Source organism: Poecilia mexicana, unplaced genomic scaffold (assembly GCF_051168715.1).
Source record: "Poecilia mexicana isolate PSO_F unplaced genomic scaffold, ASM5116871v1 scaffold_2, whole genome shotgun sequence".
Lineage (NCBI taxonomy): Eukaryota > Metazoa > Chordata > Actinopteri > Cyprinodontiformes > Poeciliidae > Poecilia > Poecilia mexicana.
This window is the reverse complement of record NW_028263371.1, coordinates 33407179-33434404: the sequence shown is the minus strand read 5'-3', so window position 1 is coordinate 33434404 and position 27226 is coordinate 33407179. Positions and strand designations below refer to the sequence as shown.

The window sequence follows — 27226 nt, the reverse complement described above, 5'->3', positions numbered from 1 at the left end:
AATTTCCATTTCTAAAACTACACTGATAAAACATTTGGTTCATTTACCACAAAATTGCCTTTAATGGACATTTTAGCCATCATATTGCTTTTTGTTTGTATTGTGCAGAACGGTGCTATCCAGAAATGTAGATTTTACTTGTGTTTGGACAATGCAGACAATAAATCCCAACAACTGTAGATGTCTGGTTGATTTTCAGTATATATTTGTATTTAGTGGTTGAGAGAAAATCTGACTGAAAAAGCTAAAATTTCAGGCTGGAAAACTGTTTGTCAGAATTCCATTTTAAAACACGTTTCTCTGATCCCGTTGAACAGAAAATGCTTTACAAAGTAGCACTTGGACCATCTTGCAATGAGCATTTATAGGAGAGAGAGAGAGAGAGAGAAAGATGGCAATATTACATACAGTCATACAGTATTTGGTATGAGAAAACAACAAAAGTCAAAAATTAGGTTACATCTATTGAATCATGAGTACAGTAAAATGAATATTCCATATATATTAATGAAATTTGTTTGCTTTATTACTGTGCAAAACAACATATACATATCTATTAATGTGTAAGAAGTACAGTATCAGCAAATGGGCCCCATAGTGACGCAATACTCATAAATGTAATCACATGACTAAACGATTTCATGTTCCTATAAATACTTTGCCAATGAATTGAAAATAGCGTCATTTCTGAATCTAACACACGTGACGATGGCTTACATGGAGAACACATTTTAAAACAGTTACCCTGTTATGTGCCTAAAACAGTAAGGTACTATATTTTCAGTTATCTGTGGGCAGTTCTGATCCATATTCTACCAAGATATGAGGTATCCAACCAAGTCTTGCATAGAAAAAAGAGCTGATTGGAAAACACACTATAAATATTGTATCAGATGACCACTCCTTGGTGAAATAAGAAATAAAAATCAGTAAGTATTCAAAAACAACAAGCTAACTTGATTGAAAAGTTTTTTTTTTTATATATATATAAAAATAATTCAATAGCTCTTAATCTCCCTGCCCCATCCAAAGCCTGCTACCCAGGCTCATAGTCTAACCCACCATTTTCATTCATCAGTGTCAATACAGGCCATTGTCATCGCAAACGTGGAACAGTGGATTGTTGGAGAATGTGCTGCTCTTCATTCCAACAGACCAGGAAAACGATCTCCAAGAAGGTGAGATTGGAAAAAAAGTACACATTCCAGCGTTAAATCAGCTCTACCTTGTCAGCAATTGTGTACATAGTGATTTCCTACACTTCCTACAATGCCTTTAACAACGCTCAATAATATATTAAAAAAAAACCTTAAGGAGTGGATGTTATTTTCTGTGATTATATTTCAAATCGAAAGAATGTTAACATGGCTGCGCTACATTACAGTTAATATTACATCCATTTATGTCCTGAAGATGAAGAACTTCAGCCAAGTAACAGAACCAATAGTGTTGAACGGCTTCGAGGTGGATTTATCCTTTAAATTTGGACTGAACCAAACCATTTATTGCAACAGATGGTTTTATGCTCCCCAAACAAGCATCTTCTAACAACGTCACAAACTTGCCTCCAGGCTACAAGTACCGCTTAGGGAAGTAAATATCTCAAGCCTACTGTTTCACTACAACAGAACTTTAAATACAGTCTGTTAAACCCAAGTTAAAAAGAAGAAAAAAAGTTCACGATTTGTGCGTGGCTTTAAAGCAAGGAACAAATCCGACACAGTTGTGATGCACCATTAACAGTGACTGGTTTCCAGGGGTTGGGTTGGAAGACAGTTCTGGTCCTCTGAACTCAACTGGTCATGGCGTTTATCGACCCAACAACCACTGAGAGCTGCTCTTTTTCCGGTTCAATAAGATCAAATCTAGCCTTTTTAAAAGCATGAAGTGGTGGGGAATTATGCAGAAATAATACTAAATTTGAACTTTTATGCTATTTTCTAAACATTGTTTGTGCACAAAAATCATCAGTTGCACTATAGTCTACACATCAAACAGTAAAGTGCTGTCCAATCACTTATCTTTTAATATTTTAAACTCTTACAGCTCTGACTGTAATTAATTTGAATGAGATTATTTTATAATTCCAGAACAGCGCTAAAAATGAGGGTCAAATGAACGCTGGTCCAACATGCGTAGGAGACATGAATGATCTGCATTGCTTGGATGGAACACGTGTCCTTTCATGTAAACCTTTCGAAAAAATTCCTTTCAAATCAGTTTAAAGGAGCATCCCATGGAGAAATCAGCGTCCAGTACCCAGGTGGAATCCAGAGGATTCGTGGCTACACTGTGTCATTAAATATTCATTCATCCTGTCTGTGTTTGACCAGAAGATGGCAGCGCCGGTCAGGAAGCTGGTTGTCTACTGGGAGGGTGAAGGCTCTGTCAGCTGTGAAGCAGCGTTGTTTTCTGGTGGGCAGTGATAGGTGGAGCTCAAGCCTCGCTGGTGTGTTCGGCTTTTTTCTCTCTTTCTGTTTTGTTTCTACGGCGTTTTGTTCGGAGCTGAGGTGAAGACCTCAACGGTGTTAGCTCGGAGTCCCTTGTTGCTTGAGGACTGTGTAGACGTTGTCCACTTTGCTCAGCCTCTCGAAGAACGGGATGAGGTCCATCAGCTCGGTGTCGGACATGTCGTCGAACCAAGAAGCAACGGGAACCTTCACAGAGACAATATGGAGAATATTTAACGTCACTCAATGCAATGACTAATAGCCAGCTGTCATAGAAAAATAAAATTAAATGTCCAGAGACAGTGAAGACTGTGTGTGCACTCACTGCATTGTCGGGATGGAAGATGTAGGAGGCGGGGGAGTTGTCCACAATAATGACTTTGTTGAGATCACGACCCAGACGACTCAGGTCCTTCACGTAATTACCTCGGTGGAAAACGCACGACTCCCTAAAGAGGCGGCAGCGGAATGCCCCCCACTTGTCCAGGAGGTCAGAGACGGGGTCTGCGTACTGACGGAAAGACACGGTCAGATTTACAGGACCCATTTAAAGACGCTTGGTTTGTGTTAGCATGAGCCTGTGTCAGAGCAGCAGGCAATGATCTCAGAAAAGTGTCATCAATAAAACTAAATATATAATCGAGTAAGTTTTCCCACAATCAAATGTGTAATTTAATAAGTCAAAGTGGAATTTGTGAATTGTCCAAAAAGTGAATTTTACAACGCCAAGACAGAAAGATATGAACAAAGGTCGATGTTCAGCTATTCCCACTCTCTTACTGCAAAGTGGAAAACATTTATAGCAGATGCTAATCTCTCCAGAAGAAAATAATTATTTTCCAAAGTTGTTTGGCCAAAAAAGGTTTGCATAAACAAATGATTTTTCAAAACTGTAATGAAGAGTGAGATGAAAATCCAAAGCAGAAATCTTAACAAATGAGCATCACATCCCTTACTCCAACACCTCTTTAACCGTACGAGCAGACAGATTTAAAAAGGTGTGGCAAAAGCAAATGAGCAGAATTACCAGTGTCATACATGACATGTTAGTCTGGAATAGCTGTTAGCATGTTATGACGGACATATAGTGACAGTCTTCAGTCAGAGGCTTCTTATTGTGTGTTGCAAGACTGACTGCTGCAGGAGATCCTTTCTCCCTGCAGTTTTTTGTAAATTAGCTTGTCATAGTCACAAGTTAACTCAAAATTCTGTGGAAAGAAAACTCAAAACATTGCAAATCACTTTGTATTTCTTCACAGATTAGAAATATATCACTTTACACCGTGTTGCATCACCTCTGCCTGCAAACGTTTAGAAATATTTCCTGTTCCTGCTTGACAACATTATTTCAAATGTTCAACTGCCTAACAGTGTCTCCTTTGACATGTTTTTATTTACTGCAAGCACTGTCAAAGGTCAGGCTTTTCCACTACGGATTACCTTCTAATTTACTGTACAGAAATGGACAGATCCTCCTCCATGCTAAAGCTGTTACCTTTGCTAAACTGGCAGTGAACAGGACACACTCGAAGAGCTCTCCCATCCTCTTCAGGAACTCGTCGACATGCGGCCGCTTCAGGACATATACCTGGAAACACAGGAATCTTCAAATCGGCCTAATTTTCTCTGAAAGGCAACATGTTTCTGCAGATTCCAGTCGACAGCGTCAAATATATCTGAATGCAAAACGAAGCTAAGGGCAGCATCAGACTTGCATCTGAAGCTGAATATCAAGGTATGTGCATAGATGGTAGTCAGACAGTATATGTGAGCCAATGAAGTTCTCCTGAAGGCGGCAGCATTGGTGTCCGAGGCCAACGTTCCTGAACCAAGTCATCCGGAACAGGCTGTGCTTGTCTGAACAAACCTATCCTGGATTACTTGAATCAGGCCCAGAGCCATGAGGCACATCATCCCGCTCTGTCAGTCACTTGAACTCAGATGACACCTGCCAATCAGAGACATGGGGAGATGACAGAGTGGTGTTACCTGGTGTACGGTTCCATCTATTTCCACGGGAATGATGAAATCTGCATTGTTCACAGGCTGGTGAAAGAGACAGACATGGAGACGTTAGTAATTAAACATCCAGCGTCTCTGTAAAGAATATAGCAATGCCTTTTGGAGAATGAAAAAGACTTTGCATGGAAAGGTGTTGTTCTGGTTTTTAGAAACCAGCCGGTCAGTTGATGGAAATTCACTGACAGTAAGGAACAGACTGAGTTAAACAGAAAGAAACTGAGCTGGTCTCTGATTTCTTTAAGGCATTTTCCTTACATATTGAAAAAAACATTTTTGACTTCAGTAAACTCAGTGGGTGAGCTGCTCTGGTCCTGGACCTGCAGTAGAAGTCCCCATCATCACACTCCCACCACTGTGTTCCTACAAGTTCTCCATGTTTACTTTTCCAGACTCATATTTCCAAAGATTATTATATTACCAAAAAGCAAATAACGAACTTCACTGTGGTTATAGGAACACTCTTAAATAGAAGACTGAATATTTCAAGAGATGGGCAGACAGGAAGGAAAGAAGGAACAAAAAGAAAATAAACAAAGGAAGGAAGAAAAGAAGGAGTAAGAAGGGAAGGAACAAATGAACAAAAATGAATGAATGAAAACCATAGAAAAAAGGTCTTGGGCAAAGAAAGAAGGACATGTGGAAGGAGAAAAATAAGGAAGAAAGCAAAGGGAAGAGACAGAAGTTTACAAAGCAAATACTTCTCAAAATTCCTATTCCAGTTATCCAGACATAAAAAAAGCACTTGAATCAAATTCCAGACTTTTCCAGACTGGAATAGATGTGAACTGCAGGAACGCTGCAGTTCACATCTAACTATTGACATGTTAGATTTAGTTTTCTCCTAAAGATTTAGTTTTCTCCTAAAGTGGAGTAGAGGTCTCACGTCCAACTTATTTATTCAACTGAAGGCTTCCACCTTTCTGTTTCGAACCCTGTTATCTGACCTTTGAACCTGGTCTGAGCTCAGACCTTGGGGTGGATTTGCTGGGAGGTCTACTTCCGGGAAGACTGGCAAACATTAATTGCTTTCTACAAACTTGGGATATTTTGGCCTTACAACTATTCCCACATTGATGGACAACAACAATTTCTTCCCCAAAGACCTTGTTATTGTCACGTTTTTGTTGTACCCATAATCCCCCTGTGACTCACCTTAAAAGAGCTGTGAACTAACGTCTCGTCCAGGTCTATCACCACACAGATCTTCCCAGCGTCTTTTGACTTGACTGGAGGCAGCAGTGGCTTGACCTGGACAGAAACACACATGTTGACTGCAAACCCAACACTTTCCTCTCTGATTCAACCAAGGAGGAAGTAAGCACACCTTGGAGACTGTCCCATTCTCCTCCACTAAGAGAGGGGCGTTGTTGTTGACGGGTGGGGGTTCAGGCTGGTCCCGGCAAAGGCAACAGAACAGGCCGGAGAATAGGCCTCTGCTTCGCGGCTTCTTAGATGACGGGGAGGGAGAAGAGCCTGCAGAAAAGACAGGAATTCACAGAGTCAGTCTTAACCTTCCAGACTGTACGAAGATGAACACATTAGGAGGTTTGAAAAGGAATGAGGCGCAACTACTTAATTTTAACCACTTTCTGCTTTAAAAAAGTCTGATTCTTCTCTGATGCTTTGTGGTGAATGTCATAAGTGAGGTATTGTTAGGCAAGCTGCGGATACTCTGAGGAAACCCAGAGACACACCCACTATGAAGTCAACTGGAGGCTAAAATAAAACTTCCCCTCTGGTAACCTTTGTCCAACTGGAAGCAGAAACAAAGAAAACCTGCCTTTTGTAGGCCTTGGGTCATGTGACGCTCATCATGATTTCTTTGTTTGAGGAAACTTATTTTTGGCTGACAGTGATGCTAGTTGTTCCATTGTTAAATTGCCATTTTTTTTATTTTAATAATTGTCTTCACAGACTTGGAAGGTGTGACACAAATAAACATCTGCCTTGAGTTTCCACAGATTGATTCATCAAGGTCAGCCCTTAAGCCAAGACTTGGATTTATGTACAATCAAAAATCTTTAGTCTTAAATATCACCAATAAAGTATTCATTAAGAGAAATTACATGCTTGATCTTTAATGGTGAAAAAGATGTATTTATTTCTTTTTACCATTTTTGTCCACCATTTTAATTACTGTATATTCCGGACTATAAGCCGCACCTCCAAATTTTTTAGAAAAACCAGTAAACAGATATCTCTGCCGTTCTAGGTTTTCCACAACGATGCAGAACGCAGCAGAGGGGGGCGAACACCCAAAATTTGAGTCATAACAGGTCACATTTATTATGGTTGATAAAGAAAAAGTTGCCAAGTTTAGATTTAACTGAACTGATTATGAGGGCGTATGAGTTTGAAGAGAAAAATCTCCTTCGTTTCTGCTACTAGCATGTGCTAAATGAAAATGGGTGTCTTCTTCTCCTGCTTCTTTAGATTTCAACAGCAGCTTGCATCCATTATTGTTGCACTACTGCCATCTATTGAATCCTAATATCTATACCTCAAATTCTCCCAATATTATCTCCCAGTGTTATTTAAAAAACAAAAAATCTTCTTTTTCCCCTCAATGCTATTTAACTGATCAGCAACATTCTCAAATTTCAATTCCCTATTAAAACCTAATTCCGTTTTAATGGGCGCTTTCTTCTTTTATTTCCAATTTTGACTTCCAATGATTCACTTCCTTCTAGAGCCCCCTGGTGGTTGAAGAAAAATCCACATATAAGCCGCACTGGCCTATAAGCCGCATGGTTCAAAGCTTAGGAAAAAAGAAGCGGCTTATAGCCCAGAAAATACGGTATATGTCATAATTTCATTATTTGATTAAAAAAATATTCATTGGATTATTAACACAAACCCAGTTGTAAAACCTTGGTCTTCAGCCTACGTTTGCTTATCCACTTCAAATAACACCAGTTCAAAGTTTTGTTGTATAACAAATCTGTGTTTCCATCCAATTGTCATGCAACTTTTGTCTGAACTACTAAAATGTCATAAAAGGAAAAAGCAAAGTAGGCATGCTTCCATCTACTGGTATGAAGCAAGTCAACCAGGCTACAAAGAGTATAATTTTGTCAGATATTGACGCTACTCATGTCTGTAATAAACAGGAAATAGAGGTTAGAAGCTAGCATGACTACACATCCTAAAAAAAAAGAAGAGTCCTCCCCTCTGAACTGGAGGTTTTGACTCTGAAATTTTACCATTCTCTGAATTTGTAAGGGAAGGCTACGGTCCTTTCCTTCAGACCCTGTGCACCCACTATCCTGCTTCATCTGCCACTGGTACAACACAAGTCTTCTGTTTGGCTTGCAATAAGTCTTAGGATAAGGTGGACTATGACCGGTCCCCTTCACATCTGGAGAAAAAGGAGGACACGTTGGAAGGAGAATTTGAATTTAGACAGCCTTCGTCACATTGCTGTGCAATTGGCGTTTGAAAGAATGTAGCCCCTGAATGGCCATTACTTTCCCAACAAGCTCCCAGTGAAGACATCTTGCTACACCCAAGACAACCAATATCAATAATGTTTGGAACTCTATAAAACCAGGTTCAACAGACACTAATAATTACCTCAGACTTAAATCTTAAATGGAAGTCCCAGGAATCTGGACAATCTGGAGATGTAATAGATGCCAATGTAGTTTCTTCTTTGTGTCATGTTAAAAGTCTTTGGGGCTAAAGACTGACCTCCATCCCTCCCAAAGGAACATTTGTAGAGAATTATGACTTCCAGTAGAAAGTTAGGAAGTCTTTAATTCATAGCTAATTAAAGTCGAAGTATTGTTGGTTTCAAGTCACAATCGCTTATCTTAGTTACAAAGTTTATTCCTCTGCCTGTCATCCCTGTAATTAAACACTTCTCCAAACTCTTTTCTTCCTTACACCAGACTTTGCTTCCATCTCTGTTCTCTTGTTCCATCCGGACGTGACCGCGTTACTAACACACAAACCTCTGTTGTGGTGCTCTCACGCCTCTTTTTTTCCCTCCTCCTCCCCCTCCATTTGTGGATTCAAACCAACGGTGTGACCCTCCGCCGGCCTCTGCCGCGCACAGGCCAAAACAGGAAGAGGAAACAGACGGGTATCACTGGGAGGAAGCTCCTTGCCAGCAGGTTTTAAGAGGAGCAACACTACTACTGTCCCATGATTTCAGAGTTTGTTTTCCTTGTCATGAACAGTTTCTCCTATGTTTCTGCAAATTCAGCTTCCTCTTTACTCCAAACAGCAATTAAAGCTGTAATTTGCAACAGATAAAGCATCTAATGTCATAAGAAACACACAGAGGAAGACTTATGTTTTCTTATTTCACTCCTTCATATCCTCAGGATTTCAGCTTCAGTCCCATGGCCTTATTTGCTCTCAGGAGTCTTAATTCACTTCAGTGTTCCAGCCTCCCCACCCCACCATCACATGCCTGTCTGCAAGAAAAATGTCCAACTGGGTGCTGACTGCAAAACACAGAGCATGAATGAACTTACAAAAAAAGGGGGTCTGTGAAAATGACAAAGAGAGAGCTAACATGTAGCGAAAAGGAAAGTACTGGAGGCATTTAACGAAGAAGAAAAAGATGCTTCCCCTCTGACTGATGGGTAAACCTGAAGCAAAGGTTTTAGGTCAAGAAATTCAAGTGCCAGTGATCTTGTTCTGCGTCTTAAAAAATGTGTGTTCTTCAGGAGAGCATTAAGGTTTTCTGTTGCTTTTTTCGTAATACTATGCTCTACTACCTCACCTGCGAAAAAATGCTAGATAGAAGGAAAAAATTTTAATTCAGATTCTTTTGATGCGTTAAAGTGAAACACAAACAGGAAGTAAATAGTACATTGATTGTGAAAAATCAACACTTTCTGTTTTCTCTTCCTGCTCAGCTTATCAGCTTGTTGCAATTTGAGATGGCTGCAGACAAAAATAAACTCAACGCATATTTCCAGTGCAGCATAGAGACACTTACCAGCTCTTCTGGTGGAACCAAAGAGGCGCCCTTTAGAAAGATGGCTGCTGGAATGCATGCAGCCAGATGAGACAGAATTCAGTTTTTGACTCTTTACATCTTTGACTGAAATCATATCTCTACATACCTCACTACAGGAAAAACAACAACTAATAATAATAATGATAAAAATATTAATAAATAAAATAATTACAGCTATCATTTTCTACTGTTATTATAAAATGCTATAATAATAATAATAATAATAATAATAATAATAAATACTCTAATTACAACTAAAATAGTTATTACTATTGACATTAAATAGAGAACAATAAACATGATTATGACTATACTTATTAATACTTTGTATTATTAATTGACAATAATAATAATAATAAAATAATAATAATAATAATAATAATAATAAGCACTAATAACTATTCATATTATTAATTGCTACAGCAGCAACGCTCAGTAAATATAATTAAAACCATCAGTTATTACTATTATCATGCAAGAATTATAAGAAATATTACAATTACAGTAATACTGTTTTGTGTTATTAATGATAATAATAATTTTGACATTCATGCTTATACACACTTCCTATTGACTATAAAAGCATAAACTAGCAGCAAGGCCAGCACTGTTGCATAATCTGCTCAGCTGACATTTAACACCAACACTTTAAACTAGACATAGAATGAAAGTCAGAAAAGTACAGGATGGCTCTTTTTCTCCAGAAGAACATCCAATAAATATATGAGAGCATAAAGTTGTGGTATAATGCAAGGTGTTGCATAACAGAGTTAAGTATCAAATTTAAGTCCAATATGCCACCCAGAAGCCCCTCTGTTTCGCCTTCAGCTCTTTTAATGAGCTCAAACCACTTCAAGAGGCCATGGAACACCAAAAGCCGTTATTTGCATCTATATTGCTCTAATTCTTCTAGTAAAAGTCTCCTAATTGTTATTTGAACAAATTTTTGTAGCATTTTACAATCTTAAAAAAATAAAACACAATTCATGTGGTTTTCAACAAAGATCAAAGAATCAAGTAAAAAAAATTGCTCTGGTTACAGAACAATAACTGGAGCTGCTGTTTGGAGCCAAGCAGAGCCGGAGACACTGAGACACGGAGACGTGCAGACTGGAAGGATCCCAACAGCCAACCAGAGGATGCTTCATAACAACATAGCACCAATATGAACATCTACAGTATATCTATATCTGAATATTGCTCTTACCAGTAGGCTGCACAGTGGTGCAGTTGGTAGAGCTGTTGCCTTGCAGTGAGAAGGTTCTGGGTTTGATTCCCAGCCTGGGGTCTTTCTGCATGGAATTTGCGTGTTGGGTTCTCTCCGGGTACTCCGGCTTCCTCCCACAGTCCAAAAACATGACTGTAAGGTTAAATGGTCTCTCTAAATTGTCCCTAGGTGTGAGTGTGTGTGTGCATGGTTGTTTGTCCTGTCTGTCTCTGTGTTGCCCTGTGACAGACTGGCAACCTGTCCAGGGTCTACCCCACCTTTCGCCCAGAACGTTAGCTGGAGATAGGCACCAACACCTCCCAACCCCACTAAGGGACAAGAATGTATAGAAAATGGATGGATGGCTCTTACCAGTATTATGAACATTTTGCTACATTTCATGACATCGCCTACATTACTTCAGATAAAATCCCCACAATCCCACACTGCATCACTGTCACATGACCAAACAAACACCACATATAAACAAGGTGGAAAAATTTTTATTAAGCAATGTGTTAAACAATGATAAACATCGATATGTTAGCGCCGATATCGCACATCCCTACTTAATAACATTTAAGTAATTGGGGAAAAAAAAAATCCCTTTTTTTCCCAATTAATAACAATAAATACAACCTAAGCTACATCCATGCAGAGACCTGGACTTTGACTGGGCCATTGCAACACTTTTTTTTTCTCTCATCCACCTTGAGCTCACAGATAATCTCATATCTGATTCAAGAATACTTCAATACATCAGATAAACTAGTTGTGCTGCAGAACACACATCACCACACCTCCTTTACCGAGCTTTACAGCTAGAATAAATCTTTCCATCACAGCAGTTTATACTTCTACCTACTCTGTGTCTTATTAAATTTCTGAGAATTTCACGTTCTGACTTTGATGTGAACTTGCAGGACCATCCATTCAACGAAGATGACCACATAAAAGCTAATCAGCTGCCTCCTGCTGCAGCTAAACTCAGTAATTATATAGGAGCTCATTTTTATGTTTTTTACACTTTTTTGTAAAATTTATTGCCCTGTAAAAGCAGGTACATTGATTTTATTTAGGGGTAACTAACTAACTAACTAACTAACTAACTAACTAACTAACTAACTAACTAACTAACTAACTAACTAACTAACAGTAGTAAACACAAATTCTGTTTTATGAAGTCAGTTATTGTGTTCTCATGATTAAAATGCTCGGGTGGATTAAATAGTTTCCTCAGCCTGGCATAACTGAAATCTGTCATCATTTCCCCGTAATAACCCACATCTTCCCCTCATGATTTTTTACATATTTCTGCCTCTTCATGTTCAACTTCAGACATCAGATACTTCAGTCGAGTTCTGCGGCTCATCTAATCTCCTAACCTTAGCTGCTAAAAACATCGCTAAAAGCGTTTAAAATGCTGACAGAACTGATGATGCCTATTAAAAATCAGCTTTGATCTCACAGAAAGTTTTATTTAAAAAATATAAAATAAAATGGACAGCTATAAATTTATGGCAAATGTTTCTACAGTTGTGGAGAAAATGAGGATGATAAAAGGAAATAAACAAAGAAAAGTTTTTCATCCAGATATATAATATAATCTAGGTGTATATATAGTAATATAATAACTGCAGGTTTTACCAATTTTTCCGCTCTTAAAGCGGAAAAATTGCTTTAATTAAGCAATTTTTCCACTAAAGCTGGCACTAAAAGCAACAGCTTTATTTTAGAAAACTCATGCTCCACAAATATCAACAAGACAGAGAAGAAAATTTATCTCTCCGTGTTTTTATTCATATTAAAACTAAAAACATGAATGAAAGAGTGGCTCTTTAAAAATAATGATACATTTCCTATATAGCTACTTATCAAAAATGTTTTTTTATTTCTCCAAACATGCTTTATGTCACTCAACTGGGTAAAAATGTCTGTCAGATTTCAGGCTCAAACATCAACATAAAGCTTCATCCAGTGGCTGTAAGCGACAGTGAGCCAACATTCCCAACATGCATCAAGGCAAAGTTACGCAACAGATTCAGCTGCTGCACATGTACAAGAAACAAGCACCACCACTAAACATCTGCTCATGTTTCACCTGATCCTTTATTGCCAAAACATGCTCTTCTTCTGTGGTGGAGGTCTGATCTGCTGCTGAAATGTCAGTGTCATGTTGGGACTGCCACTGACTCCAGGATTATCCAGTAACCTGCACATTTCTTGTTAATGTTCAACTGGAACAACTGGAACTGTACAGTATGCCGTTTTGTTCTGCTACTCATCCAGGCATGTAAGTCTGTGTGTTCCTGTTTACCTGAAAAGATTGAAGTTGTGAAGATCCAAATTGGTACAATTTGAAAATGAAAACCCCCACTTTTTCTCAGTCACTAAATACGTAAAACTAGAGCAATTTCATTCAAATTTACAAATAAAAACAAAGTTCTGATGCATACATTTTACTCTCCACACATTTTCTGTTGCATTCCACACCATTGTACCCTCTAAGGCAACCACCAGGTCAAAGGCCAACACCAGGGCCCCGAAACAAACAATGAGCTTGTGCAGTCATTCTCAATGACCAAGAAGTTTTATTGTGAAAATCAGAAGTGTCTGTGTCCTGTCTGACAAGTCGGATGATTTGTTTGGCATGAACAGTGAAGTGTGTGGTGCGTCTCAGAAGGAAATTTCTGTTTTATGGCTAGTAACATCAACATTTATAGTTAGTAATATCTGTGTCCCCAACTAGATTTCCTTACAGCATACTAAGAGTGAAATATAGAAACTTACTTTAAATCACAGGCTGTCAAAGTGGGAACAAAACATACCTCCAGCATGTAGAAACTGATACATGTTTGGTAAGTTCTTATAGATTTAATGTAAAGTCGCGTCCAAACGTTCAGACCTACAGGTACAAAATCACCAGAGGGCTGTTTCATAAAAGTAGAATTACAAAATCCAGGATAAGAGATAAAGCCAGGCTTGACATAGCACCATCAGCTCATCCTGACTTTTATCAGTATCATAAATACCAAACCAGATTCAGGAGGTGCAGCCAGGCTAAAGTAATTCAGATTTCTTCAACAGACCAATGAGGTCGATCACAGATTCGCTGATGCTACGCACTATATAAATTGTGTACATCATAAGTCACACCAAACAAACAGCATCTTTTTTGTTGAGGATTGTGAGGAATTGAAGAACTTCATATTCAAGAAAAGAACCCTGCTACAACAGCAAATGATAGCAGATCATTTGAATACATAATTAGTGCAAAATATACATTTCCAAACCATTTTTTAACTAAAAATCATCTTAATCATACCTGTAATTGCTCAAATAAATAACTTTAACTTAATATGAACATTCATGTTAGTCTTTTTTAACATCTTATGAATACTTATACAGAACAAACAAAATTAAACATAAGAGCATTTTGCAGTATCTAGGAAGTATGTGAATAAAATATTTACTACAATGTGCAAATGACTTACTAATAACTTGCAAAGTCCCTGCCTATATCGCCTTTAATTAGTTTTACCTATAATTAACTTCCTGATTGAGTTCTGATGCTTTTGTTTTGAAGGGACAATCTATTCTTTAACTGTTAGCGCAAAGACAGCTTAACAGATAAGTAGATAAAATGCATCTAATTATCAGCCCCCTTGATGGAGACAAAAGCATATTTATGATGTAAATAAGTACAAGTATCAAAAGTATGCTAAAATTGATATGGACTTGTTTTATTACAATACAATTGTTTCTTTATCAGCCATTTCTCTAATCCTCTCAAAACAGCAATGGTCTACTAAAGGCCTTTCTGTCAAACTGGAACAGTGGTCTCCAGAAACCCAATCGAACAGTAACATAATCCACATGGATCATTTAAAAATTGATAATAGTATTTTCTACCATCATAATGTTAAAATACTTGACTGGATACCAATATTACCTTATAGTATTTCATGCAGCATAATTAAAAAGATAGAAACAGACAGACTAGAAAACAGAATCAGTAACTAAATTCATTGGTTTCTGATCGGTGTGATCGATGACTGAATAGATCAGGCTCCAGGCTTAACTAAACCTGGCTGTTAGCATGGTCTAGAGCAGGTTAGCTGCACAGGATAAATCGCCATGGTAACTTATGCATTACTGCTTTTGTAGATGGAGGTTTAACTCAGCCAGGATATCTGGAAAATCTTAAGGAAAAGCTTAATCTGCTACCCTGGTTTTGTGAAACAGTCATCAGCGAAGTCAAAAATGGCAAATGCCCTGATGAACATCACTGCTCAATATCTGGAAAATATAAAATCATGCAACCATTGTTCATTAAGGTTTGATAAACTCCATCAAATGAAATATGATGTTCCACCAGACATTGTGACCAAGAGGTCTATTGCGATTGCCTTGTTGAACACACTGACACTACACTGATAGTTCATATTTAGCATACTGCACCTTTCTACTTATGAACAAAAGTTTCCATGTAAGCATGGCTAAAAAATACATACTGTGTGAAAAAGTACAATATTCACTCATTTCACAAAGTAAAAGTCATATTTGTCACACATAGAGTGAAATATTTCAAGCCTTTATTCATTCCAATATTGATTAAGGCTTACAGATAATAAAAGTGTACAAATCAAAGACCTCTTGCCTTAGCTCCAGACATGCAATGTTAAGAAAATATTTGCAAATTGATCTTCACTCATCTGACTTTGAGTCATTATGGTCGGCCTTATGTTAGAAGCTCCAACAGCTTCACACTTCTTCAAAGTTTATGAGTGTATAGGATTTATGGTGATTATGTAGGGAACATTTGTGAGGCCAGACACTGGTGTTGGACAAGAAACTCTACCCAACTCTACCAAAGGTCTAAAAATCACCCACAGTTGTCTTCTGCGCTCCTGTGAGAGAGGTTTGACTGACAGACCGGCCTACCAGGTCATGTCTGCACAGTTAACAATAGTCACTCCACTGTTACAAACTCAGTGACTTTCTCACTACATTAAGCAACATTTCAGACAAAAAAAATTGCCATCAGCCAAAACTGGAATTGGCAAGTCAGACTTTTTAAAGATTGTAACCGGCTTAATTGAAGGTATGGAAGTGATTGGAACACTTGAATTCAATACTTTGGATGGTTAATCCAATATTTATGGATTAGTCAAAATGTTGGGTAATCCAATATGCCCAATAATGGCTACATGTAGTGTATGTAACTTCACATAGGTTACATACACTACATAACAGTGTATGTACATGTTGTCAAGCCTAGTTCAGACCCAGAAAATGTCTTTTCATTATTGACAGAGTGCAGCAGGCAGGTCAGTTGTGGCAATACAAAAAAAATAAAAACAGGCTAGAGGTTAACAGATATGCTAGCACCTGTATCATTTTATGGCAGCATGCATATAGCGGCTTATATGACAATACAATAAATATAATTAAGCAGAAAAGAACATCTATTAGTTAAATATGTGGTTTATCTTTTGTCTTCTGTTATGCCGATGACAATCACCTAAAATTTGGTAATGAGAGTAACGTTTTAGTTTTTAGATATAGAGATCAGAGCTTTTACAGATGTTTTATAATCTATAAGCAACAGTATTATATTTCGTGACTTTTCAGACAAAACAAATTTGCATAGCACAAAACAAAAATGAGCAGGGCAGGCTTTTTAAAAACTGGCAATCGACCAGAAAACTCCAATCGGGGCATCCCTACCATAAAGTTAACTTTTAGTAACCACAGTCAGTCTTTACTTACTGATCATACAGAAATAGCATTAAAGCTAGATTTTTTTCCTAAAAAAAATCACACCTTTCACAGCTTTTCCACAATGACACTCCCTATCCCAACAAAATTTTGTCAGATATTGCACAACACACATACTTATGAATCTGATATTTTAAGACCTGTAAATACTGCATTGTCTATGCTGATGTAGGAGAAATACAAAAGCTAAACTGAGTCATAGACCTAGATCCCCTTTAACCTGATTTTTTAAACCAAAACAAAACTATTTTTTTTCATTTTGTTTTTGAATTTTGTAACCACCTCCACTACAAAAATATCCACAAGAGAAAACTGTATTTTCCACTCTTCTTCGTCTCAGTCATAAATATCAGTTACACATAGAAACTGATATTTATGGTTATTAATGGAAACCATACCAATCATTAATATAAGACCTTAAAATTATATATAAATAATTACTGCTCATCAAAAAAATGCTGAATGATGAGTAATCTATTATTACTTTTAACATCTTCGATATAAGTAGAAATGAAAAGAAAAATCTGGAATATTTGTAGTTTCACTAAAAATGTTTGATCAGAAATGTTGAGTAAAAGTCTAAGTGATACATATTATAAAATGTATCAAATCAAACTGCAAAAATAAAATATAGTATTTGCTTAAATAACAATATTAGGGCAATATTCTATAAAACTTTCACAGGTTTTTTTTATTCAATTGAATTTAATGGTGTAATAGAATCTATTTGCAGTCTGAGGTAAGCATTTTTAGTGGTGTGTAATTAACATTATATTTATTTACAGTAATATATTGTAATAATTACTTTTTATTTGACTGTATTTGTTATTATTTATAATACTTTTCAGTAGTATTACTTATTTTAATTGCATTCATTTTGTTAAGAGAGTATTATACCGATGCAAAAATTTGACACGTTGGGTTGATGTGTATGATCAGGCTGCGGGGACGTCACTTCCTTCACTTTTATCAGAAGCCAAAGGGCCGCAACGATCATCTCTGTCCACACAACCACCAAACTTTCACAGTTCAACTGCGTCAAGTTGTTTTCTGACTCTTTTCATGGAAAATGAGAGCAGTAGTCTGTAATGAGCTGTAAGCAGATTACTGCAGTTTTGGATGTTGAACTCTGACCACGCAGCTGCACCAGAAAAAAAAGGAAAAAAAAAAAAAAAAAAACTTTTCCTGACATGACAGCAGAGGACAAAAATGAACACACTCACCCTTCTCTGACGCGGCTTTATTTCCCTCTTCATCCCGGCTCACTTGGGTGATTACTGAGGACGGATTGTCCATCACGTCCAGATCCCGGATCTCACGCTTTAAACTTATGGGTTGTTTCGCCGACTCCGGTGCTGTTGCATGAACTGAACATGTACGAAAACAAAACTGAAAGGCGCCGGAAAAGTGGCAAAGCAGTCGCCTAAAGCGCATCCATTAGCTCTGCCGCAGGATCTACTCTCTAAGCCGCTGACGTAGAAAGTTAGAAAGTTACCAAACATTTGTTTTAAAGAGTTGGTAACTTTGATTCAATATGGTGCTCAACTCCGTTCGCAATTTCAAGATACAAACATGGAGGTTTCAAGGCGCCCCTTTTTCACTTAAAGTGGCGCAGGAAGAGGGAACCGCCGTCACCGACACTCCGCCTCGCCGCGTCGACACATTTAGCCACGGTCCCTTAAACCGAACAGGACAAAGTTGCTCCAAAAGTTACACTGTGTTCTTTTAAGTTCAAAATACTCTATGTACCTTCATAATATATCCATGATTTACCGTGTAAACTTGTTAAAGTGCGCAAAATGCGTTCGGGACAGAAGGTTACGGTCTGAATGTGACTTAAAAAGCCGAAACTAAATGATAAGTACGGTATTCAAAGACAGCTTTGAATACCAACTGTTCAGTTGTTACGAATAGTGTTTTTTGGATGTCTAGGTTGATGTAGGCTGCAACTTTATAGGCTGGTTCTAAAAACAACCTCAAGAGCAAAACTTTTTTAAACTTTTATTTTTCCTTTGAAGTGGCAGCAGCTCAGGAACGCCCAGTTCGGGTCTCCTTGAAACTGCCTACAGTAAGGGAGCATCACGAAAAAGTTTCTTTAACGTCAACAAAAACTGTTTACGTAATTTTTATAAATAAAAAGAAAATGTATGCAATACAATATTTTTTTATGTTTGAGCAAAATATTAAGAATTTTATACGATTAAGAATTTTGTGGGGAAAAAACTTAACTGCGAAATTATATATATATATATATATATATATATATATATATATATATATATATATATATATATATATATATATATATATATATATATATATATATATATATATATATATATATATATGGGTGATTCTATAATTGGAGATACATTTGGCACTTCAAGAAATGACAAAAAAAAACTTTTCATTTCTTAAAAATTTTCTTAGGTAGTCTATTGAAAAGGCATTAAACTTTAAAAAAATCTGTAATTGCCAAACATTAGCTACATATTTTATAATTTTTTCTTAGAAAAAACGTATATTTTGCGGTATGTTATGTCAACTCTGTTACGGACAATATAGACAGTGAGTGAAAAAAATAATAAATTCTAGCAGACTAAAATATTTTTATTCCATTACACCAAGTGTCCTACTACCCAAATACTTTAAATGGAGATGTTTTACTTAAAAATACATTTTAAAAAATCAAAAGATACTCAACTTTTCACAGAGTTGTTCACATAGGGTCAAACGTTTTTCATTAAAACTCATTGAAAACCATCATTCTTTTAGAAATAAAATTGGTCAGTAATACTAAATCACAGCAGAAGTCAACCAACAATGTATATGGTGCTCTAGACAACAGTTTTCCTTTTTTTTTTGTGAAAGTATGTCATAAACATGTCAACTCTGTTACCTAACAGAGTTGGTGTTAGTAACAGAATTGACAGGACCATAATAATTTAGAACTGAAAACTCTGTTATTGTCAACTCTGTTACCCTATTTGGTAACAGAGTTGACAGTAACAGAATTGACAATTTCAAACATTTTTATTAAAAACTCCACTTGTGAGTAGAAATTGTGAAAAAACATGACACCACTGAGATAATGGTTTAAAAACCATTAAATAAACTTGTCTCTGATCAAAAATCTGTGGTATTTTTCTCATGATTCTTTGGTAACAAGATTGACGTTGAAAACGATAACACCACCAGGTGTTATCGTTTGTGATTTTTAAACTAAAATATTTCCCAGAGAATGGCACATAGACCTTTGTGTGTTTCAGGTCTTATCAGTAAAAGTAAATGACTTAATTTTATGCAGTTTATATAGCCGTAGAAGGCAATTTCCCAGATTTACAGGGACAAAACCATATGGTAACAGAGTTGACAAAAAATTCTCGGACACATATTTTTTCAAAAATAAGGGTATTTTGAGTTAATTTAATGTGATGTTGTTATTAAATTGACCTTTTAGGCAGTTTAAAAAAAGACAGAAAAAACAAATTCACCAAAGAAAAATAATAAAACATAGGTTTTTGCATCATTTTTCAGGTTAATAAAAAAGACAGTACCCAACTCGGACGACAAGAAATCTTGGTTTTTCAGCTATATAAAACAATTTTAAATGTATTTACTTAAATGTTTTTACTTGTTAAATATTATGATCCATTAAAATGAGTAATAAATTACGAAAACATTTAAAAATTGAAATATTTTAATATACCAGACCAAAAATAATGACTCTGGACATCAAATGTATCTGCAATTATAGAATGACCCATATATATATATATATATATATATATATATATATATATATATATATATATATATATATATATATATATATATATGCACACATCCGCACTGGCCACAATATTGGGTACACGTCTTTCTTCATATAACTTCCTCAAGTCTAATTCAGATATAAAATAACAGTCCTCGGAGATTTTTATTCATATTCTTCCGTAATATTACTACACGCTTCCTCCAGAATTGTTGCCAAAGTCGCCATAACGCTATTTTTTATTTACTGAAGATTATTTGTCGAAAAGACAAAACATATACAAATGCTGTACAAAATCCAATGAACTGACCTTATGCATTATGGATTATTCTTTTTCTTTTTCAGTCCCGAGGGGCAAGCGAGGAAGATAAACTTGTTTTTGGGCGCTTTTTTTTTTTTTTTTAGTTTTTGTGTTTAGTAGTACCTCTTCTAGCCACAAGAAGGCACCCACGGCTGAGTTCATGGCGTATTCTCAAGTAGTCAAATTTGCCTAATTATCAATATCAACGCATTCCAATTTCAGCCTTACCACACAATCCATTTCATAACCATTAAATCCATTGCAGATTGTCATTATCGGTTGATGTTTTGTCTTTTTTTTTTTTTTAAGATTTTTTTGGCTCTATAGTGGTCTTTATTTGAAAGTGCTAAGACTCCTGTCTTAGCACTTTCAAATAAAGACCACTATAGAGCCAAAAAGACTCAGGCAGCTGTGGCACATAGCAATCTTTACCTACATTCCTATGTAGGTAAAGAGAGAGGAAGGAGACATGTGGCAAAGGTCATCAAGCCAGGAATTGAACCTGTAACGACCGCATTGAGGACTAAGGCCTATTTATGTGGGATGTGCTTAACCCATGGGCAACCACAGCACCTCTGATATTCAGTCTTTTTAAGGAATTATGGACAGAGATGCACATAAAAATTCAGGATTTTCTGAAAACTAGGATTAAGATTCATAATATTGGGGTCAAGTATGCACACCTCAACGTACCAAGTGAGAATGATTTTTATTCTCACTTGGTACGTTGAGAATAAACGTACCAAGTTTATTGGTACCATATTCAGTCCACCATATGGACTGAATATGTCCATATGGTGGACCATATTCAGTCCACCATATGGACTGAATATGTCCATATGGTGGACCATATTCAGTCCACCATATGGACTGAATATGGTGGACAAATTCAGTCCATTTGTCCACCATACAAATGGACTGAATTTGTATGGTGTGTTAGTAGCATAGCTAACCGTATGCTTCTGCATGTGAAAATGACTGCCGGATACTTTCTAAGGTCAGAGAAAAATAACGTTTAGGTCATGTTCCCTTGCCATTCAGGGCTCCCATAGACCCTAAACCACACTTAGCAAAACACATAATATTCTGAAATGTATGAATATTTTATTACATACTATCTCGTAAAAACATTTTCATCTTTTTCCACATATAAACACCGCAACTGGGTACATTTACAAATCTTGAACCATCCGAAGTCATACAAAAGATCTAATAGAGCAATACATGAGGCATTCAAATGTTACAAGGACTCCATGTATATTTGCCTAAATGTGTGTATGGATGAGTTACCTCTTGTAATATCCAGATACTGCAACCAGCTGATGAAGACACACATTAAATATGAACAATTTTGACATTTATCCGAGGCACTGACTGGACGACCGAGATTTAAGCAACCAGATCAACCGACTTGTAATACTGACAAACTATGGCAACTAAGTGTCACATTACACTTTATAGAAAACCCACTGTTCACAGCTGGATCATGATTTAGAGTTGATCACAGAGCAAGAAGCTGTACAACAGATTCCCCATAAACAGTTTCCCTTTAGACTCAACATCAATAACAAGCATCTTCTTTATTACATTTTTTTTTCTTTTTCGCCTTACAGTTATATCGAAAACTGACTCAAAAATGTGCACACACATGCAAATAAATTAACATGAAAAAGCAAACATATTTTAAAGAAGGGAAAAACAATATTTTTGGTGTTTTAAAATGAGAAAATGTAGAATAAGTTAGCAGTTTTAATAGTGGTACATTAGCATGACGATTATCACCAAACTGCATGACAAAAATGGGTTTTTAAGATAAAACTATTAAAGAAAGCATCTTGGTATCAACAGTGGTGGGCACTGCTAACTGAAAAGTTAGCTATACTAAACTTAAAGCCCTAATCATCGAGATTAGTTCCGCTAAAGCAAATGCACTACACCAACATTGTATTTAGTGGAAGCTAATACTAATGTTCTATAATTCAGTTATGTTAGCACATTTATGTTTTTATCTTGTTCTGTGCTGCATATTATTTTTGTTTCTGTATGTTTCTTGTACCAACTTAAGTTGGGGTTTAGCATTAGCTAGACTTACAACCCTCAAGAACCAATTTAATTATGACATAATTTCCTTGTTCTATAATTCAGTTACATTTTTTAATTTATGTTTTTATCTTGTTCTGTGCTGCGTATTATTTTGTTCCTGTATGTTTCTTGTTTGCTTTAAAGTTATTTGGTAAAAAGAAAATGAAAAAGAATGTTCGGAGAGGAAACAGAACTGGTAGCAGATGTCAAATGTTTTTCAACTGAAAGTTTACAAAACAACCAAGTAAATTAGTGCTTTAGAATTAATTTGGAAATATTAATTTAGGGTAAACTAAGTGCACTTTTCTAGGTTAGCAAATGGCTGAATGAAAAATTAGCTATAGTATAGTGGGCACACTTCCACTGGAAGTGTGCCCATCACTGGATATCAAATGTAGGGCAAATAAAAGGCAAAGTTAGAATTAACAAATGACAAAGAGGCTAAAACCAAAAGTCTTCCTGTCCTTTTAATACAGTTTATAAGGAGTTCATGAGTTGAATGTATTCTCTGTGGTCTGCAGCTCCTGTTAAGTTTTTATTTGTTCCAAAGTAACACATGGATTCCTGTGTGGGTCCAACTGTCTGCCCACGGTGCTTGGTATCAGCAGTTGTTCTGTTGGGGCTACTCCTGCCCAGTATTCACTTGGGGCTGGGTAGGTGTGGCATGGTGCCAGACGCTGGGTTGCGTGGTGAGCCTTGGTAGGTGCGCAGCAGCACCTTGTGCTTGGTGGCACTCTCTGTGCGACAACTCTGCTGCTCCACCAGGAACTCCTTGAGTCGGCTGGAGGTGAAGGTGAGCGTCTGCCTCCGGAGTTTCATCAGGTACGAGTCCTGCAGCCAGGCCTGGGTGAAGCAGTCACGCGTGGTTGGACGAGCCCTGAAAACACACAACTGCAATTTAGGATCTTTATGCTCATAAATCTTGCTGATTTTTTATCACATTATGTTGGATAAATGAGCAGTCACCATGGATAACTGCTCAACATCTTCTTGAGAAAAACTGAGGCACTTTGGGAAACATTTGGGTAAAGTTTGCTAGGGTCAAACTTGGCCATCAGGATTTTAGATTCAACTTGCTGAGGGTCCTTATCTTCAAAGGGCAGTCGACCACTAAGCCTGAGAGAAAAGAACAAACAATATTAAAAGCTTGACAGCAGCTACAGTACAGAACATATCACACTGAACCATTAACACTTCATACCATAAGTGAGGTTGTGTAAAGTATGTATGAGAAGTCAGAGGTAAACCAAGACTCTTTGCCATGTTTTAAAAATACTCAAAGTTTTTAGATTATGCAGCCTTTTGGTATTTGACTGTTGATTTGATAACTGCTTCTTTTGCCAGCCAGAAAACAAATTCCTCTCATTAAACCTAAATTGCTAGGGTGGATGAAAGAAATAAAATGAAATAACATGAGACTTATGTAGTGCTTTTCAGGAGCCTCAAAAATGCTTTACAATGAAATGAGTCATTAACATTCACACACTGATGGTGGCAAGCCACTGGATAGCAGCTACAGCTGTACTGGGATAGTCTAAAATGGATGAAATGAACAGATGGACAAATGGACACACAAACAATGAAATTGTTGGATGGACAGACGGTCAGCCAAACTGATGGACAGATGGATGGGCTGATGGATGATTTGAAAATTCAGAATTAAAAAACATTTCTCCTGTCCAGTAGATCATCTCCACAAACTGTTATTCCAATTCTCTCGCATCAGGAATCCAGACTGACCTTCCAAAAGTAAATGATGACTTTAAGGATGTGATGAGACTTACATGATATAGGTGACGACACCAACGGTCCAAATGTCAGCAGGAGGACCAACAACTTCCCCTTTGATCATCTCAGGAGCTTAACAGGAGGAAGATGCTTGAGAATCAAACTGTGCTTTTGTTTTGAAGTGTGGAAGATGAGTTGTGACATGGATCCTTACCCATGTACTCCAAGGTTCCTGCTCCTGTGCCCTTGGGTTCCAGGTTGAGGGGGTTGAAACTTTGAGCACTGCCAAAGTCTACAATCTTAACCACGTTAAGGTTAGTCACCAGGATGTTCTCAGGCTTGAGGTCTAGGTGGAGGACTCTGCGGTTGTGGAGGTACTCCACCGCCTGGAGGATTTGAACCAGGTAGCCAACTACATCATCTTCTGAATACCGAAACCTTAAAAAAAAGGAGCATTTAAACAGCTGCCTGAGTCTATAAACCTCAGCTTGATATTCTCCTTCCTACCTGTCAGCGAGGCTGAACAGCAGCTCTTTGCCAGTGCAGTATTCAGCCACCAACACCAGGTACCGTGGTGTGACATAGGCCTCGTGGAGAGCCATGACCTTCTCACTATGAAGTGACTTTAGGATCTCATACTCCTTCAGCACTCCCTGCTTGCTCTCCTGGCTGTAGGGAATGATTTTGGCCATGTAGATCTTCCCGGTGGCGTTCTCCCTGCATTCGCGGATCACCCCAAACCGACCTCTGGACACAAGAAACACAGCAGCTTCAGCTACAGGAGGTACAAATCTAATCTGATCAAAAGATGGACCTCCTAAGATACCACTGGACATACTCTTTTACTCTTTAAGGACACTTTTTCGATGTGAGTTATAACACATTTAATTTCTATTTGATGAAAATGACGTATTTTTGAACAGAATTTTGAATTCTAAATAAAAAAATAAGATTAAACAAGAATATTTGGAGGGTGTTTCATGGAGTATTCCAATTTTCCCCTGACTACAATTAGATGCAGTTGGATTCTGTCTAACCTGGCCTTCTCATCCAGGAAGGTGTATGGTTTCTGTGGAACTCCTTGTCTCAGAGCAGTAGAGGGCGTGCTGTGTCCAGATGGGGTACCTCTGATCGGGGTGTTGGCACCCTCTGCAATGGGGCTCAGGCTGGAGGCCTGGAGAACCGGTGGGGAAAAAGACACCGGGGTGGGAGCCACGTGTGCCTTGGTGGCGGTGGTGGGGACGTAGCTGGGTACGGATGCAACCAAAGGTTTGGTAGGGGTAGAGGGTGGGCTTATAAGAGGAGGCGGGGTCTGGGTCATAGGGGTCACCACGTTTATTGGACTCTGGGGCTTGAACAAGATGAAGGACGGAGAGGCTTTGACTGTGCCAGAGGAAGGCAGAGCACTGCTTTGCTTTTCCTCTGGGCTTATGCTAGCAGACAGTGATGGAAAACCTATGGGAGGGTCAGAGGTCAGGGCAGATGGAGGAGGAGGAGAGGTTGAGAAGGTGGAAGTGACTCTGACATCTGGGTTAGGTTTCAGCGCTGATTCAGGTGGAGTTGGGACTGTTTTTACTACAGCAACTGCAGGTGAAGCTCCTCCTTCTGCACAACAGATACAAGACAGTGATCACTGGGAGATATTGGTCTCATGTTATGGAAACTACATCTGCATTCAATATCTCAGTCTGCATCAAGAAACTGTCATAAAGCAGAAGAGAAGATGGAGGATAACTTCATCATACTGTTTCTTCTTTAATTGTTTATTATAACCTTTTGTCATGGTTATTACTCTAATTTGTCATTTCCACTTCCTATATAATTCCTGTATTGATCCACAATAATAACAATATTATTGATTGTCTATATTAAGGCGAAAACTCACCTGTTGAGTCCAGGCTGACTGGAACAGAGCAGTTGCTGTGAGGACCTTGTCCTGCCTTATTGACGCAGGAAACTCTGAATCTAATAGCCCCCCCTGGTGGAAGGTCAGTGACATTGTAGTAACAGTCAGCTATCCCAGTGGCCACAGTTACCCAGTTAGAATCAGCTACAGAAAAACACAAAAGATTTATTTTTAAAAAACGTACAGTAATAAAGCATGCTGCACGAGTTCAGCATTACGACACACAAAAGATTAATGAACAAGATCAACCTTAGAGAACATATTGTAGTTAACATTATGACCACTAGGTGGGAGTGTTGGCATGCTTATCAAGTAAATAATTAGCTTAGCATCTGTCACAGTGTCTAATTCCCTCTTAAGATGAATTGAAAGCAGCTTGACTTATATAAGCAACCAATTTAGTAACTTTACACAAATATGACTGTGGACATTTTTAATAAATACTTAATCTTCTGCTCCAAATCCAGGGTTCATAAACATTCCAGACTTTTTAACACTCATTTCCAGACTTCTCAGGCCTTTATATTTATGCACATTTTATAATATAGAAGCTACTTTTAGAATCATCAGGGCTTAAACATGGAACCTAAAAACGTAAGGAAGAAAGGACGGAAAGAAGACAGGTCACAAAAAGGAAGAAAAGAAGGATGGAAGGAAAGAAGGAACAAAAGAAGGAAAGAATAAATTAAGGAAGAAAGGATGCAAAAATAGAAAGGATGACACTAAGAAATGAAAAATAGAACAAACAATGACAAAATGAAAGAAAACAACAGAATCAAGTAAAGACAAGAGGAAGAAAATAACAAAACAAAGTAGGAAAAAAATGCAATGACTGACAGAAGGAAAGAAGGAAAGAGGGAAGAGGGAGGAAGGAAGAGAGGAACAAAGGAAAGAAGAAAACAAGAATGAAATGCATCAAGAAATGTAGAAGAAAGTGACGAGGAAACAAGGAAGAAGGAAGACAGGGAATAAGAAAAGAGAAAAATTGAATTAGACAAAGACAAG

General features: G+C 37.5%; 2 protein-coding genes across 3 annotated transcripts in view; both read right to left on the bottom strand.

The window, feature by feature from the left end:
• Nucleotides 1–337: 337 nt before the first annotated feature.
• On the bottom strand, nt 338–20808 carry LOC106919871 (carboxy-terminal domain RNA polymerase II polypeptide A small phosphatase 1-like). Of its 2 annotated transcripts, XM_088014982.1 has the most exons (8): nt 20515–20808; nt 17656–17799; nt 5797–5945; nt 5625–5720; nt 4440–4496; nt 3946–4038; nt 2776–2961; nt 338–2657 (listed from the first exon to the last, which is right to left on the bottom strand). In XM_088014982.1, the coding sequence occupies exons 2-8, from the start codon at nt 17726–17728 to the stop codon at nt 2529–2531; spliced, it is 783 nt and encodes a 260-aa protein (XP_087871108.1). In that variant the 5' UTR covers nt 17729–17799; nt 20515–20808; the 3' UTR covers nt 338–2528. The 2 variants fall into 2 exon arrangements, with proteins under 2 accessions (XP_087871108.1, XP_014846016.1); XM_014990530.2 differs by lacking the exon at nt 20515–20808 and having other exon boundaries at nt 17656–18045.
• A 781-nt stretch (nt 20809–21589) lies between these two features.
• The window catches only part of spega (striated muscle enriched protein kinase a), a 48713-nt gene continuing 43076 nt past the window's right edge, over nt 21590–27226 (bottom strand). Inside the window, exons 35-41 of the mRNA XM_014990523.2 lie at nt 26201–26365; nt 25353–25920; nt 24823–25062; nt 24530–24753; nt 24372–24447; nt 23554–23703; nt 21590–23464 (exon numbers count right to left, since the gene is read on the bottom strand). Coding sequence (XP_014846009.2) covers nt 23227–23464; nt 23554–23703; nt 24372–24447; nt 24530–24753; nt 24823–25062; nt 25353–25920; nt 26201–26365 — 1661 coding nt within the window. The 3' untranslated portion in view covers nt 21590–23226. The remainder of the gene's footprint in view (nt 23465–23553; nt 23704–24371; nt 24448–24529; nt 24754–24822; nt 25063–25352; nt 25921–26200; nt 26366–27226) is intronic.